Source organism: Vespa mandarinia, chromosome 1 (genome assembly GCF_050613455.1).
Source record: "Vespa mandarinia isolate Hongniang chromosome 1, ASM5061345v1, whole genome shotgun sequence".
Taxonomy (NCBI): Eukaryota; Metazoa; Arthropoda; class Insecta; order Hymenoptera; family Vespidae; genus Vespa; species Vespa mandarinia.
The window spans coordinates 1,100,881-1,119,891 of NC_140810.1; the positions used below are offsets into that span (position 1 = coordinate 1,100,881).

At 38.6% G+C, this 19,011-nt stretch overlaps 1 protein-coding gene across 4 annotated transcripts in view; it reads right to left on the reverse strand.

Annotated features, from left to right (window-relative positions):
• The window catches only part of SoxN (SRY-box transcription factor soxNeuro), a 105,399-nt gene that overhangs the window by 38,112 nt on the left and 48,276 nt on the right, over positions 1 to 19,011 (reverse strand). For all 4 annotated transcript variants that reach the window (XR_004839476.2, XR_004839475.2, XM_035876338.2 and 1 more), the window contains exon 2: positions 6,409 to 6,474. Coding sequence is in view for 2 of the 4 variants with exons in the window: in XM_035876338.2 (XP_035732231.1) it covers positions 6,409 to 6,474 (66 nt within the window). In the remaining 2 variants the exon portion in view is untranslated. The remainder of the gene's footprint in view (positions 1 to 6,408; positions 6,475 to 19,011) is intronic.

Consider the following 19,011-nt stretch of genomic DNA (forward strand, 5'->3'; position numbering starts at 1 on the left):
CATATATATATATATATATATATATATATATATATAATATGCATAGTAAATATGTAATTTCTGAATACTTAGATAACAATTCAAAAATCAAACACATTATTAAACATATCGTATTCTCCAATTTAATAATTAATCGACTACTAAACAATGTATATAACAATCCCATTGTTTTATTTGTAAAAAAAAAAAAAAGGAAAAAGGAAAAAAAAAGAAATCGAAAAAGAAAAATTAATAAATATATCTAGTAAGATTAATATCGAGTTTATTAATCGGTACGATGAAAGAAAGTCTTTACGTGTCTTCCATCTTTAACGAATAGAGAGGATAGCCTGCGAATCGTTTTGGCCTTCGATTAGTCTCGCGACTCGAAGCAAGCCGAATCGAATCGAGTGAACTCTCTCGATCGACGTTCGTTTGACGCGTGCAAAATGATTTTCGTTGATTCTTTTCCCCTTCTCTCTCTCTCTCTCTCTCTCTCTCTCTCTCTCTCTCTCTCTCTCTCGCTCGCTCGCTCTCGATGACTAGTCACCCTCGTAGAATCGAAAAGTGCAGCTGGAGTCTCTGAGATTTCTCTTTTCGCGCAGCTGCACTTACGATTTTCAGGGTGCGATGAGCGAATACAACCCTGCTTACCTTTACCGAAGCGAATTTGCTCGTGCATATACAATGTGTACGTACGTACATACGTGCATATACATGTAAACGTAAAAGCTTCTACTAGAGAAAATGTACGCATAGATATATATATATATATATATATGTATATATAACCATGTTTAGTTTGAGAGTGTTCGTTTCCCTTCTCTCTTTTTATTCCTTATGTGATCGCGTTGATGATTCGTAATCCTTTCTCGATTGCCTGATCTAATTCGTCGTGGATCGTAAGTTTGGGCTCTTTAAAAAGTGCATTAAACTCTCGTCGTCTGCCGTTAAAAAGTAATTTCACGGAACCACCATAGGATAGATGTATAGAATAGCAAGGACTCCTATATACGGAAGTTAGTCTTTATTTCTTTATCTTCTGTGACGAATTACGGGACTAACGTTAAAAGGAATATCTAAATAAATGTGATTTTAATAAAGTATCGTATAGGAATGAAACGTGACGACGATTCCTGTCAATTGACAAATTTATGAAAGAAAAAAGTAAAAAAAAAAGAAAAACCAAAGAAAAAATATCCCTCTTACTCAATAATTTGAGAATGTAATCGACGATTTACATACATAACGATGAATGATTATAGTATTTATCGAGATCATCTAATATAACATAAACGAAGCTAAAAGATGTTCGAAAGGAATAGCCAGTGTCTTTCGACGATAAGTCTCCTTTAAATCGGTCCGACCGACTATAATGAAGTTGCCACCGGGATTCCATTTGGAATTCGGGACCATTATAAGGGGATACTCATAAATACGCGCGCATCTGAAAGACGGACGTTCTCAGAAGGATAAAATCTAATGTATGCAAATCCCCCGAGCGACCGAAATGCGAGAAAATGGTTGAAACAGAGAATTCGCCGAATCGATCCATAATTCAGAAAGGTCCAAACTCGGGGTCTCGTACATCATATTATATCTAATACATAAACGGTCGAATTTTTCACACCTAAAAATTATCTCCCATTAAATGATTTATCATTAAAATTATAATATATAGTAATGAATATAGTTTGTTATTAAAATATCGAATTAAAAAAGAACAAAAAAAAAAAAAAAACAAAAAAAGACAAAAAAAAGAACAGAAAAAAAAAACGAAAAAAGGTAACGAATAAAAATGCAACTTGATCAATGTGACGATGATTGTTTAATATTAACGAAATAAGTAAACGAAATTGAGGGAGAAAAAAGGTATGTGTATAAAAGGATATAGCGAAGAATGGAATGAAGCGGAACGGTAAGAAGCAAGTAGAAGAAGATGGAACGAAAGAAAAGAGGAGGATAAAGAAAGAAAGAAAGAGAAAAAAAAGAAAAAAAAAGAAAAGAAGAAAGAAAGAGACAGAAAGGAAAAAAGGACGACGAATGGAGGCGGCTCATCCAACCGCGATGTGTTTGTTTTGCTTATCTGAGACAAATTTGCCGTCTTGTAAGCGACACCGAAGGGTCGACTTGACAAACTGGGGTGCTCCTGGGGGTTCGAGCCTCCGCCATGTAGCAACGCACGCGTACAACTTTCAGAGAATCGTACGAAGAAAAATCTCGAGTGGTCGAGCTCCTGAAGCGAAGAGAATATCTCTCTCTCTCTCTCTACGTGTGTGTGTGTGTGTGTGTGTGTGTGTGTGTGTGTGTGTCTATCTATCTCTTTTTCTCAACCAATGCCGTTGACTCCGTATCTTCCTCTTAGTCCTCCTCTCTCGCTCTCTTTCCCTTCGGAATCTCGTAAAACTCGAGCGATTTCTCTCGCTCGTTTCTCTCTCGCGTTCACTTTTGTCATGTTTTATTATCTTTTTTCTTCCCTTTTTTTTTCTCCTTTTTCTTTCTCTTTTTCCTTCGTTTTCCTTTGCAAACGCAAAAGATACATGAGCTCTCTAGTTCTCTCATCGACGACGACGACGACGGAAAAGTCCAGATGGTTATTTATTTCGATCTCAAATCTCGACCACCATCACAGCGCGCGCTTTTACTACGTTCACGTTCGATGAAATTTACTGCCGGTGAACGCTTATACTGAAAAAGAAAAGACAGAGAGAGACAGAGAGAGAGAGAGAGAGAGAGAGAGAGAGAGAGAGAGAGAGAGAGAGAGAGAGAGAGAGAGAGAGAGAGAGAGAGAGAGAGAGATGATCGTAAAAAGCATTTTATTTGGCGAACATTGGCGTAGATCGAAACTATACCGTCCAGGTTCGACGTCAGTTCGATGAGAAGGAAACGTCGAAGGGTCGAATAAAGGAAAATGAACGTGTTATCGCGCCAATGTCGAAAGTAACAAAAACAAACCGAACGGACTCTGTCCAAGCAAGAATAGCTAATATTTTATAAACGTCAAGCGCGTCTTGTCAAGCGCGAACGCGTAACTTTGCTGGTTAGAAGTTGAACGATAGATAACGACGTGTTAACGATGTTATTTTCAATATATATGTATATATATAAAAAAAAAAAAAAAAAATAAAAAAAAAAATAAAAAAAAGAAATAAATAAATAAAAAAATAAAAAAAAGAAGAAGAAAGAAAGAAAAAAAGAAAATAAATTGACCAGTAATGATGGACCTTTCTTCTTATCGTATTATTCAAATTTTAACGAAAGAAACATATAGAGAATTTATTTGTCCATTTGTTAATAACAAAAAGTTAAGAGTAATACTCGATGATATTATTTTAATCCTATTTGATTTAATAAAACATGTTACGATATCTTACTACCCATAACAGGAAGAATTCAATCGAGTGTTATTCTCCGGTTCGAGAGGGGGCAGAAAGAGAAAAAGAGAGAGAGAGAGAGAGAGAGAGAGAGAGAAAGAGGGAGTGGGTACAAAAGTACGGGAGTGTCTTCCGTGGTAATTAATTATTAATTAGGATTATCGTCTCGACCCCGGTGTGGCCTCTCAACGACGTAACGACTTCCTTCTCTCTCTCTCTCTCTCTCTCTCTCTCTCTCTCTCTCTCTCTCTCTCTCTCTTTCTGTTCCCCTTTTTCTCGGCGCCCATCGTCGCAAGATAAACGATTGAGCCACGGAGATCCTAAGTAACTCCATGAATTTTCTGGATCCACCCTCGTACTCGTACGAACTCGGGGGTGTAGCTTCTAATCATCGCTATATCTCTGAGCCACACCCTCTTAACGACGAATTCTGACCACGATGAAACGCATTTCTCTTTCTATCTCTCTCGTTCTCTCCATATCTCCCTTTGCTAAAAGAACAAGGACAACTAGATGATCCAATGTGCCTCTCCCTTACGTGTAAGACTGACTCTTTAACGTGTCGAATCGAAAAAAGTGTCGGAAGGGCGAATAAAAGGAATTTCGGATGTTAACCACTGCTCGTCACACATAAATACACACACACACGGAACACACACCTACGTAAGCACGTCCAAGCTCTGATTAATTTACGTCTTCGTATTATTCGTTTCGAAGGGATAAGAAGAAATCATCTCCACGTGCATAATCAATATCAATATACTTGGCCAACATTAATTAGAATGTAACATATCAAAAGTAAAAACAATAAATGATATCAATTATCGTGAATGAGTAAGATGCATTTATATCGAAATAACATCACTTATCGTTACTTCTTCTTCTTCTTCTTCTTCTTCTTCGAGAGAGAGAGAGAGAGAGAGAGAGAGAGAGAGAGAGCATGTTCAACTTGACATTTTCCTCTTTGAGATGAATTTACTACGACGAGTAGAAAAGAAAACTAGGAAGAGAAGTAAGAGAGGTAAGAGAAGGAGAAAGGAGGGAGAGAGGTAGGGAGGGAGGAGGGCGAAAAGCGGAAAAAGAAATGGACGAAATGACGAAGGGGAGGGTGCGAAAAGGGGAAAGGCGGAAGTAAATCATGCAACCCCCGTGACGACGTCACGCGATGACAAACGAGCGCGAATGTCGACGTCATCACGCGAGAAGTGGAAGCGACATCTGATAACGACCTTAATCGCATTACGTCTCCGCTCCCTCCGCGTCTCCTGTCTCGCGATCGCCTCCCTAATGTCCTAAGAAAAGGAATCGCAATTGCAGATAAATCGCTTCTGCGCGCGCGGGCACAAGCTCGACGCGTTAAAAATAAATAATCGTGCGTCTAAGCGCGTGACTACTCCGCCCTTTCCCCCCTTGCCCTCACCCACTTCTTTCTCCTACTCTCCTCATCATTCGTCGTCGTCGTCGTCGTCGTACTCTTCGTTGTCGTAGTCGTTGTCGTCGTTGTAATCGTAGTCGTAGTCGTCTTCTCCTCTCCTCCGCATCTTCGTTTCTTCCGCAAAAGCTCAGGGATACGAGAAAGGAAAATTAGAAACAATCTGCGAAAGGATGATTTCGTCTCTTTCACCTTTCCAACGTACTACTCTCTCGCGTAGTAAATTACTAGAACCAATTACGCGATCGATCTGCGAAGATGACCGTTCGTATTTTACGAATTTCACGGATGTCGTATAGACGATAAAAATACTCGCGCTTGGTATAGGGTACTCTACTCACCCGGACGGCGGCAGCGGCCGACTCGGGACACACTGCTGAGAATTATGCAAAAAAGAGTTACGGTCAAGAAACGATCGTAAATTACGAGAAGGTGAGAGAGGATGCCGTTACGGGTGGTGAGATCAACAAAAAGGAGAAAAGTAAAGGAAGAAGAGGTTGGGAGAGGACGAATGCTGGATACGAGACAGAAAGAGAGAAAAAAAAAGGAGTTAAAGAGAAAGAGAAAGAGAGAGAGAGAGAGAGAGAGAGAGAGAGAACAACGTGCTGCAAGCATGACGACAGTATGCTATGACAAATAATAAAACAACCCTTTAACGAGTAAAACAAGGGTAAACACTACAATCATAAAATTTACAATCGAACAAATTCTTTTTATATGATCTTATCAAACGTCATAGAGAACTTTATTTATTATGAATTATTTGATATGATAAAACGTTTCCACGTTAGCAAGAACATTTCTCCTAACAAAAGAAATACCATTCTCGATTCTAATTATATCGAGCGTACACGCATATACGTCATGTCTTTACGTGACGTAAAAGAGACTAATTAAAAGCGTGAAATATAATTGATCCGGATGAGACGTACGTATGTATTAAAAAGATTGAATTAACGTCTAAGTAAGTCCAATCAGTCGATCGAAAATCATTTCGATTATAACACGAAAGGGGAGAGGGAGGAGAATAGATCGGTGCGCAACGAAGCGTGTAAGACACGAGCGTGAAACCGCGCGTAAAGGTAGTCGAGTTAGTATACCTTACTTTACCATGCTGCTGTTCCTGCTAACACGCAACGGAACCGTACGTCGTACGGAATTAGAGAACCATGTTACATATATATATATATATATATATGCATGTACGAACATATATATAGTTCTACGTAAGTAAGTACAAGCTACTACGAAGAGATCGTACACGTAACTACTCCTTGTCGTTCGTAGCATGCATGCTCTGCCGTTTTGTACCTAATTAAGATTACGCGTTAATGAGGATACGCGTCAAGTATTAACCGACACGCGATCTAAAATATATATTCGAACTACGATTAGGATAAAATCTTTATCACTTATCGAAACCATTCTCCACGAATCGATTTATTAAATATTAAATTTTGTCCCGATTTCAATTCTACTTTTCATCGTTTCATTTTCCTCTTTTCCTTTTTTTTATTTCCTTTTCTTTTTTCCTCCCTGACTCCATTAAAGTAATATAAAAACGACGATCATTGTCTTTACTCCAGTTAATCATTTAACTTTGTTAATTCCTACGTTACTCACCATGCTCGTACGGATTCCGAATAACAACCGGTTTCTGGATTCAACATTTTTCGATCACTTTCAGACCTGAAAAGAAAAAATAAAATGACAGTGAGAATTAATCGAACGATCACATTGTTTCATTTCAAAATCGTATCGAATTATATATTCTTTGTTTCGTCGTGAATAAAATTTTATTGGTAACGGATATAAAACGAATAGGAAAATATATATGATTTATCTATCGACGTTTTGATTTACGTAAATATCAATGATAATATTATAAACAACGAATAAATAAAAAAGAAACTATCAAATTGAAGATTTTCAACCTCTCGTAAGCGTATCGTTAAACGATAATAGACGAGAGAATAAAAAAGAATATCGTAAAAGTTGTCTTGCTTCGACAGGAATATTATAAACAGAAATTGACAAGGGAGTCGGAGGGACAACAAACGAAGGAGGAGATGATACAAGGTGCGAAACTAGTCATAGACTATTCTATATACTCGTTAGAGAAGACCTATATCTATAAATATAAACATTCTGTGTATATGTCTTTATGTTTACGTACGTATATAACATAGGATAGGTGTTACTTATGCTCGTGTTCTCGACATACTACCAACGTGTCGATACGTTTATTTGTTTCTCTTCTTGCGTATCGCGCAAAGCGTAATAATAAAACACCACAGGCGGGATACGTCGAGCTTTCACGGTACGACAACCGATACATTATCTCGTCGACGAAGCAGGGGAATACGTTTTATTCGACTTTCTTCTTCCTTTTTTCTCTCTCTCTCTCTCTCTCTCATTCTAAAGACCACTACGAGTTCGAGTCCGTTGTCAAGCCGATCGCAACGACGCCGTCAATGTCGTGGCCCGACGTTTTTACATTCTCCTAGATAGATACGTACGTACGTACATACGTATATATATATATATATATATATATATATATGTACACATATACACATAGAAATATGTACAAATATTCGCTCATATATATTTGTGCGATCGAAAGGTGCTTTCCAATAGTCTCACCCTTCTTCGTTTATATTTCCTTCGTTTCTTTTCGTGTCAAATAAAAAGGGAGGATATATTATTTCGTTCGCTCTTTAAATCAGTCATACTCGTTAAATCGCAAGGGTTGAAACGCGTAGACGACGATCGAAACTGTCTTTCTAATTATATTTTATCAAGAAGGGGAAGGGGTGGGGAAGAAAGAGGAGGAGGAGAAGGGAAAGTGTTACGCCTCGATGATAAGTTTTTATTTCTATCTTTCGTTTTTTCTTTTTCTCTTTTTTTTTTTAGATTCTTTGCGCGTCTTTCTCGACGTTTCGTTTAAAAAAAAAAAAAAAAAAAAAAAAAAAAAAAAGGAAGAAAAAAAAACGCGAAAAGAAATGAAAACAAGAAAAGATATTGGATTCATACTCTTTCATCGAGATTTATCGACGGTACAATAATAAAATTAAATTTTAATGAAACCCTCTTCGTTTTTATTCCCAAAGTCAAGCATAAGCCATTCATTTTGGAACGTCCCCAACGAAGTCGAAAGTAGATAATCACAAGGTGTATATGGTAGTAACGTGAAAAGGGTCTCGTGAGAACCCCATCTGTCCATTGGGGGTATGCAAGCACGTAGAGGGTGGAAATCACGCACGTTGTCACGCACATCGTCCCCACGGCGTGTGGGAATGCGAATCGCCGGAATGTGATTTTCGACCGACGGACTTCTTTCACTTTCATCTCGAAACGTACTTACTTACGTATCGTTCTTTATCGCGAATCGATTGTAATATCAACACGGGATATTGTCTTTCGTTCAGGAATGAAAAAAATCAAAACGCTGATTCGAGAATTCATCGTTTATAATTCAACGAAATTCTTAACGTAACGTAAGACGAAAATCAACAGACATGTTTTTCAACTCTTATTACAATACGATGGGAGTGTCAGTTGATTAACATTCTTATCATTGATAACATCTTTCGAGTACGATAAGAACATATCTCTCAAAGGAAACATCCTTGTTTTATAACGTTCCTCTAATTAATTTGAAAATAAAACGGTAATAAATCAGAGAACGTCCGTCTTGAACATTTAACTTTCTAACGAGTAAATCAGATTTATCGTAGATATAATTAAAAATCGTCATAATCGGTCGGCGAGTTACCGTCAAAGTTGGTATTATGCTATCTGGGAAAGCGGAGAACGCAAAGTGACGGGCGTACCGCTGTCGTGAGATAAAATGACGGACAGTGTCGAATGACGATCGCACATTCTTGCCGTAAATGGAGCGTAACTCGCTCCGGTAAACACCCGAAGTAATGAAACGTGGAGAGTGGAGTTAGGTAATAACGATAGCTACTAGCTTTTCTATTAACGTTTTAATGTTGCTGCTGTTGCCGCCTAGAAATAATTCCCAGATGATTTGTCCGTATATATTAATAAAACTTGCTTTTATCAGAGAAAAAAAAAAAATATATATATATATATATACGTATGTTAGAAAAATTTGTATAATTTAAAATATTCTTTCGTTTATAAAAATATTCTCATAATTGTAATAGGGCCAATGCGAATCAACGAACGACGATACCAATATGTAAGTAATTGATTTTGAAATCTTCTTTGAGTTGGAACTTTTTCGAAGGGGCTGATTTAGCCATGCAGGCTATTTGCCAGGGCTGTCGATAGTTAATGACTAATAGACACCGAGGGTGGCAAGGCCGGTGTCTTTCAAAGACTCGTGGGAGACGAACAGGTGAGGTGTCGAGTAAAGAAAAAGAGAAAGGAAGAAAGAAAGAGAGGGAGAGAGAGAACGAGGGAAATAGAAGGAAGAAAATTTAAGGGATTGGCAGGACCTTTACGAAGGGCGTTTCAACGTTCGGCTGGTACCTTTCGTTCTCCAACCATTTGTCAAGGTGACAAGGCAATCTCACCCACCGACACTATCAACCCCCTCGCGCACCCCTCCCAAGGAACCTCGACTCGTCTCTTCCACTTGTCCGCGTGTCATCGATCAAAGCTACTCGGAGATTGGATGTTCGCCGTTTCTGTCGAATCCGGCGCTGCCATTGCCGCCGCTGCCACCGCCGTCTTTTTCCAGAGGAAATTCCTCGTCTTTTGTGTGCTTCGGGGCGCCCCGTTCACCCAAAGAATCACGAGATATAACGTTATCGTATTTAAAATGCGACGCGATAAGGGTGCACCGTCGGAAATACGTGCTCGAGAGAGGCTCGCGAGAATTCATTCTTGCGAGACAACTTTAAAACGTCAACGTACCCTTTTTCTACTTTTTCACTTCGTGAATGCCGCCCCCCCCACTCCTTTACTCTTCCCTTCCCTTCAGGTCCCTATTGAAAGTACGTCATATTAAAATTTTATTATACTTTCCTATGTTTACGTCAACTTCTACAATAATATTTAAATAAAGATCATATACTCGTTATTTCTTCAGTATATAAGTAATCATTAAATTTATTCATGAAAATATATTTAGATTACATTAAATTTATCTCAAATCAATAAAACAAATAATTAATATTGAAAAGAAATCAATGAACAATCAATGAAATACAACGAGATAAGATAGAACGTCGCTTTTTTTTCTTCTTCCTTGCTTTTTAAATAAATTAAGCGAAATTCTATCTGCGTGTTCTTCTGTAAAAGAAAGAAGAAAAAAAAAATATATATATATATATATAAACATATCTATATAATATATTTTTAAAAATAAAATAATATCTATAAGAAAGGTAAAGTAAGTCGATTAATATGATTTGCTTTTCAACGACAAACTTACGCTTAGGAGGAAGGACGGGAGTTGGAAAGTACCAATCTTCGGGTAACGCGGTGGTATCGTGTTCCTGACGTTGTAATCACTGTACTTAAGCAGTGTGGTGGTCCCACCCATAACCAACTAGTTCCCACAACCTCGACGTTGTTAAATACCGACGCGAATCACGACGTCGCGCACGTATATACGTACGTACATATCGTTCATTTTGGCAGGTGTCCCTTTCGTAAGTTTCCCATAAGAAGGAAAAAAAAACAAAGAAGAAAAAAGAAAGAGAGAGAGAGAGAGAGAGTGGGAAGAAGGGGAGAAGGGGGGAAAGAGATTCATGCACGCATATCGACGGCGGCGCTTTCACCTGCTCTCCAGATAAATTCCCATGCGACGGACAGGAAATTTGTCGTGATTTCTTTCCGCGGGGGAGGATGAACGATAAAGCAGGAGAAAAAAAGAGAGAGACAGAGACAGAGAGAGAGAGCGGGGGTCAGAGGAGGTGAACGGAAAAACAAAAGAAAAAGAAAAACCAAACGAAAGGGTGTTCACGAAAAAGAACCTTACGTATCTACCTACCTATCGCTTGGTTCTGCATAAATTAACAAACTTCGTAACGTGGGTCTCCCCATGTCCGTCTTCCTGTTGAACGATGACATGAAAACCGGATATTACGAAACAAACTCGAGAATAAACGATTTGAATGATGATGAATCGATGAAAATGAATTTGTTGAAATTTTATGAAAAACTTAGGATTTATTCCAAAATATTCCCTCAAAAGATATATGTGTGTGTGTGTGTGTGTGTGTGTATACGGGCTCGTTAGAAATGTAAGAGAGAGAAAGAGAAAGAGAAAGAGAGTAATAAAAAGATGATCGAAAAGGTTTCGTTTGACGGATCGAAGGTGTGGAAACTGGCTCGTTCGCTTGCTTGCTTGCTTGCTTGCTTGCTTGCTTGGTTACTGGCACAAACGTAGTGACGTATATCCACGTACCTATAACATACACCAATCCGCGGCCTAGCCCGGTATCCGTATAACAAATCGCCCTTTTAATCACGAGTGGCTCGCTGCCTCGAGTCATTTGGCTTAATGGGGACCTCTTGTTTAGGAGGGAGAGGTAGGAGGCCCCTGGTCGCAATGCGGTAGGTTGCCGGGCAATTTCCTCGTGCCCGCCGATACGACGTTTTGTCTAAACCTCGAGGTCATTAGTCACCCGTTCGCACCGACTGACGACGATGACGACGACGACGATGATGATACAGGTAAACTCTTTCAAACTCATCTCTATTCAAGAAGAATTTCTTTCTTTCTCTTATCAATAACGTAACGATATCTCTTATTCGAATCGATAAATGTATACGTGATTCAATTATAAATATAAAAAAAAAAACACAAAAAAAAAAGGAAAAAAAAAGAAAAAGAAAAGAAACAAGAAGAAAAAAGTAATCAAATAATTCGCTCATCGATTAGATCGACTCCGAGTGATGTCCCAAAAAAAAAAAAAAAAGAAAAAAAGAAAAAAAGAAAGAAAAAAGAAAAAATGAAATAAAAAAAATAAAGAAAAAAACAAACAACGAACGTAAAACTATTTTGCAACGTAAGTAATTACGATCGGTCCCGCTTAGGAGAATCCGATCGGTGTTTTCCATTCGCGTTTTATCGATCGCACGTCTGATGACCCTGGTAAAGTCAACGAGCCGGTACGTTTCATCAGGGAGTAATCAGTGCGAGCCAGTACCGTCCGGCATGTCGGTCGTGCAGGTTCCGCACCCTTCCGGTTCCGGCGTTCCGGTAGGCTTCTCCCTTCTCTCTCCCTCTCACACACACTGTCTCTCTCCCTCTCTCTCTCTCTCTCTCTCTCTCTCTCTCTCTCTCTCTCTCTCTCTCTCTCTCTCTCTCTCTCTCTCTTTCTCGCTCTCCCGATATACAACGCGACCAGGGAACTCCGGCTTCCGTTTTCAGGCGACATATACAGAGCTCGCTCGAGCGCCACGGATCGTGACGGTTTGGATCTATAGATCATCTTCCTTCCTCTTCCCTCTTTTGTCACTGTTTGTTCTTCTCAGAATTACTTCAAGATTTATTTATTTTTCCGATTTATTTTCACGTTTTAAATTTGATAAACAAAAAGAAAGAAAACAAGAAAAAAAAAAAAGAAAAATACATAATTTCAATACTCCCAATAACGACGCAAAATAAAAATTACGTTTGTATTGGTAGGCAAGTTCTTTTTTTTTTTTTTTTCCCTCATTTTTGTCGGTTCGACCGATGGGAAAAAGTGATCGCGAACGGAAGTGGAAGTGGAAGTGGAAATTGAGGCAATGAGAGAGCGTTGCCCGGCCGTCGTTCTTATCGACGATATCGCCGGTTTCTCGTTTCCGCAATTTTCTATCCGTCGATTCCACGCCCGGGCTATACGATGAAACGATATTTCGCAGCGTGCTTTTTTAACAAAATCCCTCGATCGATTTCCCTCCGTATTTCATACGACGAATTACCTACAAGTATAAATCCAATTGATTTTCGAAGAAATTAATCGAGAAAATCTGTGTGACCGAAGATAGATAAACGTAACAAATTACAAGATTTCAAAATGATCCGATAATAACGGTAACAATGTTTTTCAATCAAAATTAGAAAAATTTTAATAGATATTGCCCCTAAAGAGTGTACGATCCTTTAAAATTTGCATATAAAATGCATTGTTCCATTATAGATCATTGTGAATCGTTTATAACCTATATAAGTTAAACGTGTCATAATAAATGAAAGAGAATTATTCACTATTATATACTGATGAATATTTATTGTGTCGACAAGTACTCATTTGTAATCGAGTTTATACGCGAGAATTGGTGGGAAAGGAAGAAACGAAAAAAAGAAGAAAAAAAAAAAAAAAGAAAAAAGAAAAAAGAAAAAAGAAAAAAGAAAGAAAAGAAAAATAAAATGAAATGAAAAAAATGAAATAAAATAAAATTAAATTAAATTAAAAAATAAAATAAAATGAAATAAAATAAAAGGATAAAGTGTTTCGCAAATAGCAAGTACCGATAAAAACGCGAGTCGGGTATGTACCGCGTGCGTTGAGCAATAAGTAGGTAAGTACTTAGGTCGTATTTCGAGCGCGTTAGCGCACAGTCGTACCGTCGTTTCGTTCGGATCGAGGGTTGCTCAGCGAATCGTAAACGAGAAGAGGACAGGAGAGGAGAGTAGAGGAGAGGAGAGGAGTGATGAAGAGAGGAAGAGAGAAGAGACCGAGAGTCACCCTTACGGCAACGTTGCGAGAGAGCACACCTGGCCGAAGAGACGCAGCTGCACGGTCTACGGTCCCCGTAGCTAGTCGGCAGGGGATGAAAAGGGGAGGGAAACGAGCACACCGAAGGGTCCTTGCAGGGCAATCGGGCCTGTCAGACCAAAAGCAGGGTGAAGAGGGGGAACCGAAAGGGGCAGAGAGAGGAGGAGAAGGAGGTTGGGGAGAGAGAGAGAGAGAGGGAGAGAGAAGCAAGGGCCTACGGATGCTGAGATTTCAGTTAGCCCTTCATGGAATAACGATCGCAAACGAGTGTCATCGATGCCGTCGACGAGAAAAACGAACGAATTCTTTTCCCAACGGTAATTTTCTATCTATCGTATCGATAAAATCTATCCCTCAAGTTAAATTAAATAAGATAAAATCTTTTCAAAAATAAATCTTATAAAAATTGCCAATTGCTACTTGAGAAATCTATCTGTTATAATAAATACTGAGAATAAAATAATAAACATTGGATAAATATTTTTCAATAAGGAACAAATAATATCGTCCGTTATTATTTGTATATCGATTAATACCTATTTATTCTAACTATTGAATATGATTCCGAGAGATTTTCTCAATGAATATCGCGCCCAGATCGTTCGCAATTTGAAAAGAGCATTTTCTTCTCGATCGTCGTATTTTTCCTCCACAAAGCTTTAACTTTTGACGGAAACGTCTGAATCGAGCTACTTCCGAATAGCAAAGTGGAAAAGGAGAAAGAGAGAGAGAGAGAGAGAGAGAGAGAGAAAGAAAGGAATCGATCGACGAACAAGTGCGAGGAGAGGCACGTCGTCTATCGTCATAGAAAATGTACAAGACAGGAATGCCTCGAGCCGTCGGTCGGTCGATCGCTCCGGATAGTTTGAGAATCTTCGAGCATCCTCTTGCTTTTCGATCCTCCCCCGAACGATTTTCTCTTTCACCTCTTACCTCCTCCTACATCTCTATGCCTCGACTGACTACTCTTTTCTTTCTTATATACATCCCTTCTTCTTTCTATCTCTCTCTCTCTCTCTCTCTCTCTCTCATTTTCTTCTTTTTTTTTCCTTTTCACACTCTAAAAACCGCAAAGCTGCTACCCACCATCGTATTGCTAAATCACAAACGCCAAAGAAAGATACGCACCCCGTTTGATACGCACACTCGCGATAGTCGAAAGAAAATTATTTTCACCCTCGTACGCTTTCACAGAAAAAACGCAGGCAAATATTCGGGGATCTTCCTTCTTCTTCTTCTTCTTTTCCATCTTCTTCTTCTTCTTCTTTTCCATCTTCTTCTTCTTCTTCTTCTTCTTCTTCTTATTTTCCATCTTTTTTCCTTTTTCTTCTCCTACGACCCTTCGACTTATTCCCTTTCAATCCCTTACCGTCTCTCTAGATCTTACTTATACGAGTACGAGAAAGCAAGAAGCAGGTGGATTTATTCTAATGCCAATCGATTCGAATGAAGAACGAGACGGTATATGCTCATCGGTAGAACCTTCTTTCCTCTTCTATACTTCTCCTTCCATTGTCGTACGCGATAGGATCCTTTTTTATAAAGCCTTTGTCAACGTACGAGGGGAAACGACACGCACGAAGGATTGTAAGTAAGTACACTATGACCGTGATATACGATTCTCAAATTTGTTTATAAATGCCTGCTCGGGCATAGTTTAAGTATATAAGTGCGGTCACGTGGGCTTACAAAAAGAACAACGTTATAAAGACATCAAGATCAAAGTCGACTAGGGATGACACAAGTATATACATCTATATACATATGTATGTAGTTATTATTACTTACTTACTTACTTACTTACTTACATCCCAAAGGGTGTAAGAAGAATCACAAGTCGTAACAATAAATTTTTTATTCTGAATTCAGTCATCGTCGTGTATAGAAATATGTTTCTACGTTTTTACGAATAAACGAAATAAATCCTATTTTTTGCTTTCCCCTTCTTTTTTTTTTTTTTTTTTTTTTTTTTTTGACTATCATCATCTATACACAGATATTATAAAGGAATTCTCTTGCCGGGGTTATAAGGGGTAATAATTTTGGATATATGTAAGTAGGAAAGGTAGAGAAAGGGAAAAGGGGTTAGTTAATTACAGGGAAATAAGAGTGCGAATATTCCGAGAAACTTAGCGAGATAGAGAGACGGACTCTGGAAAGGAAGGGCAAATGAAAAATGTTTACCGGACAGTTGGCGTAGCAAGCCACGTATTAACTCGGAGACAAAGGAACCCAAAGCGCAATTACAAAAGAAGTGTATCCAAGGCGAGCTGGAAGATCCGGGAGCCTAAGTTTATTTACATCACAGTGCTAGGGCTCCTCTCTCTCTCTCGGTCCTTTTGTCGACTCTACACCGTAATGCATATTAATAGGAAATAATCTCTCTCACTCTCCCTCTACTCTTCTATAGGTTGAGAAGGGGGGTAGTAGGCGGGAGGTGGAGAGGAGGAATTACGGCAGAAATGGTAGAAGTGGCCGAACGCAGGACCCTATTAAAGAAACTCCAAGACTTTCAAAGAAAATCTTCGAAAATAACATTTTCCATCGTTTACGAATTTCCAACTAGATATTTTTTAACGACGGTTACATATATATATACATGCGAATAAATGAATTTATTTAAATATATGCGAAATTACGAAATTGTTGGATAATATATTTGTAATATTTGATTAAGAATTTATGCCTATTTTTTTTACGACGAAAAATCTTTCCGATCATTTTTTCATGTTTCGACCGAGCTAAAAAACGATCGAACAGAAATGGAAAATTTTTTAAGAAAAACACGAACCAGAAAATCGTGAATCCGTCGTTTTCTTCTCTCTTTGAACCGAACGACGACGGCCAATCTTGTTCATTCTGTCAGTCCAGATCCTTACTTTTACTGAGAAGAATGTCGGCTACGAAAAACTTTCCTTTTTTTCTTCTCCGACTGTGGGATTATCTTTTTCCTAGATTTCAAGGTGAAAGTAATCTCGTCGGTTATACCCATGGATCTACTTAGGAAATAGTGTTTCTTCGAATTTCGCGAGAAAATGAGTTAGTGGAAAAAAAAAATATATATATATATATATATAGAAAGGAGGAAAATTTTCTATTGTAATAAAAATTCAATTGACCGTTTAATTAATAACTTAAGTAAATGAATGGCTCGTAATTGTTTAAAGAAAAGGGCGAACGGTACTCCTACGTTGTATGAAGTTGAAAAAAAGAGGTTACAGCATCTTCATTCTCTCTCTCTCTCTCTCTCTCTTTCTCCCTCTGTCTATCTGTCTGTCTGTCTATTTCTCTCTTCGCGTGTCAAAGTCGCGCTTCGGCCAGCTCTTTCGTACCGGCTAGGTACGAAACTACGTTGTTCAAATATTAACACGGACAACAGAGGAGATTCCCACCCAGACCTTGCTTGCTTTCGTAACACTAGTAGTCGAGTTTACACGTTTACCCCGAGGTTATCTGCACTCGCTCGTATTTGCCGACACCTTGACGCGTTCCTATACATGTGTGACACCACCATATCTATATACATATATATATATATGTGTGTGTGTGTGTGTATGTTAGTACCGTTCACGGACTTAACCGTACCGTACCGTTCTGACTAATACAACTTACTAACCTTTTCGATATAACTGTAAGAACTATAAACATACTATGAGATAATATCGAAAAACATCGACAACGTACACCTATGACTTTCAAGTATCAACGTACGAATCTCCTCTCTACTTACTACTCAATAAGTAAATATTTATGTTTATTATTCTCTATAACTTTCTATATTTATCAGCGAATAATATAAGAAGGTTAGAAATTTTCCATAGACAAATATTAAGGAATTCTTAACGATTACAAAGTTTAGAAGAAATATCGTGCGAATGATATTTTTCGAAAGATCGTGATCCACTGAAGAGGAGAGAACGTTTAGTCAGGTAACGACGCTACTCTCTCTCTCTCTCTCTCTCTCTCTCTCTCTCTCTCTCTCTCTCCCTCTCTTCCCACCCCTCTTTTTGTAAATCCTGGAGAAAAAGAGAAAGAAAGAGAGAGCGACAGAGAAAGAGAGAGAAAAAGAGAGAGAAAAAAAAAAGAAAAAAGGAAAAAAAAAGAAGAAGAAATATTGGCGCTTCGTAGTTGCCATGACCGAGATAGAAAGGTAAAAGGTTCGTAACATGGCAGAGCAGACAGTTGGGCGCCCTGAACCTTATACATACATATACCCTGCCTGCGCCGTCCAAGCTCGATTCTCAATGCGATTTCCCAGCGTGTCCTGTACAGATACGGAGAGCAAAACCAGGTAGACGCGTTCGCTTCTGCTTCCCCTCATCTTCCCCTCTGTCCTTCTACTTCTAGTTCACCGTCTCCATAGTAGTAACGTTCGAACGATGAGAAGGATCGAGAGAGAGAGAGAGAGGGAGAAACAGAGCTCTCCCTTCTTCTTTCCTCTCAACGACCACACCTGGTCGTACAAGGCTAAGAGAGAATTTTGACCAGGCAGGATACGCTGCTGCTGCATCATTCCTGGACCATCTTTTTTTCCCTTACGGCCACTCTTCGATCTATTTATTTCGAAGAATTTTTGCGAACGTCTATTAAATAAGCTACGCCGCCTTAAGAGAAAATATTCCATAGAAAAACAATAAAGAATATAATCATTGCATAAGGCTTCATGGATTATTCTAATCTTGCTTGACCAATTCTATATCCAATTGTAAATTATCCGTTCGTCGTATAAATTCGTCACGATTTTTTTTCCCCCCTTCATCTTACCAAATCGATTATACCAAGATACACGATTATAAAACGATATCACAAGATTTTTATTCATTGTTACAAATCCATTCGTAATTCTGTCTAAATCTTCGTGGACGGAGGGGGCCGGGAGCGGGGAAAGAAAAAAAGAAAAAAAAAGAAGAAGAAAAAAAAAAAGAAAGAAAGAATTTATTGATAAATCCTACGAATTGAAAGAAAAGATAATAACTGGGAGAGCTTGAAAACCCATTGGATTCATTTGAAAACGTAACGTAGTACGTACTCATACAGAGGAGAGTCCCCACCCCCTCCCCATAGACTTGTTAATATTAATTGCAACAGTATATCTTATGTCTGTAAAGGTATTACAGATTACTGTCTAGTAGCCCAGTCTATGCACAAGAGGTTAACTATTATACATGCAGGTGCCATATGAGCTCGAATATGTATGGACATATATATATATATACACACAAACAGACATATATATATATATACATGTCCATTTACAATACATAATAAATATACGCGCGTAGATAGCGCGCGCGCACGCGCATATACGCACGCGTGCAAACATTGTTAGATATAACTATACTTCTATGTGCACACATTTGCGACACGGATACGTGTTCGCATCCATATTGCACAATGTACACCGGATCGGAGATGTTTCACGCTCCAAGCGCGCTTATATTTATGGACGAGCCGTTCCGGTCGTGCGAAAAAAGGAAATTGATACGCGCCGGTAAACTCGAATACGCTGTGTACCAATACGAGAGAGAGAGAGTGA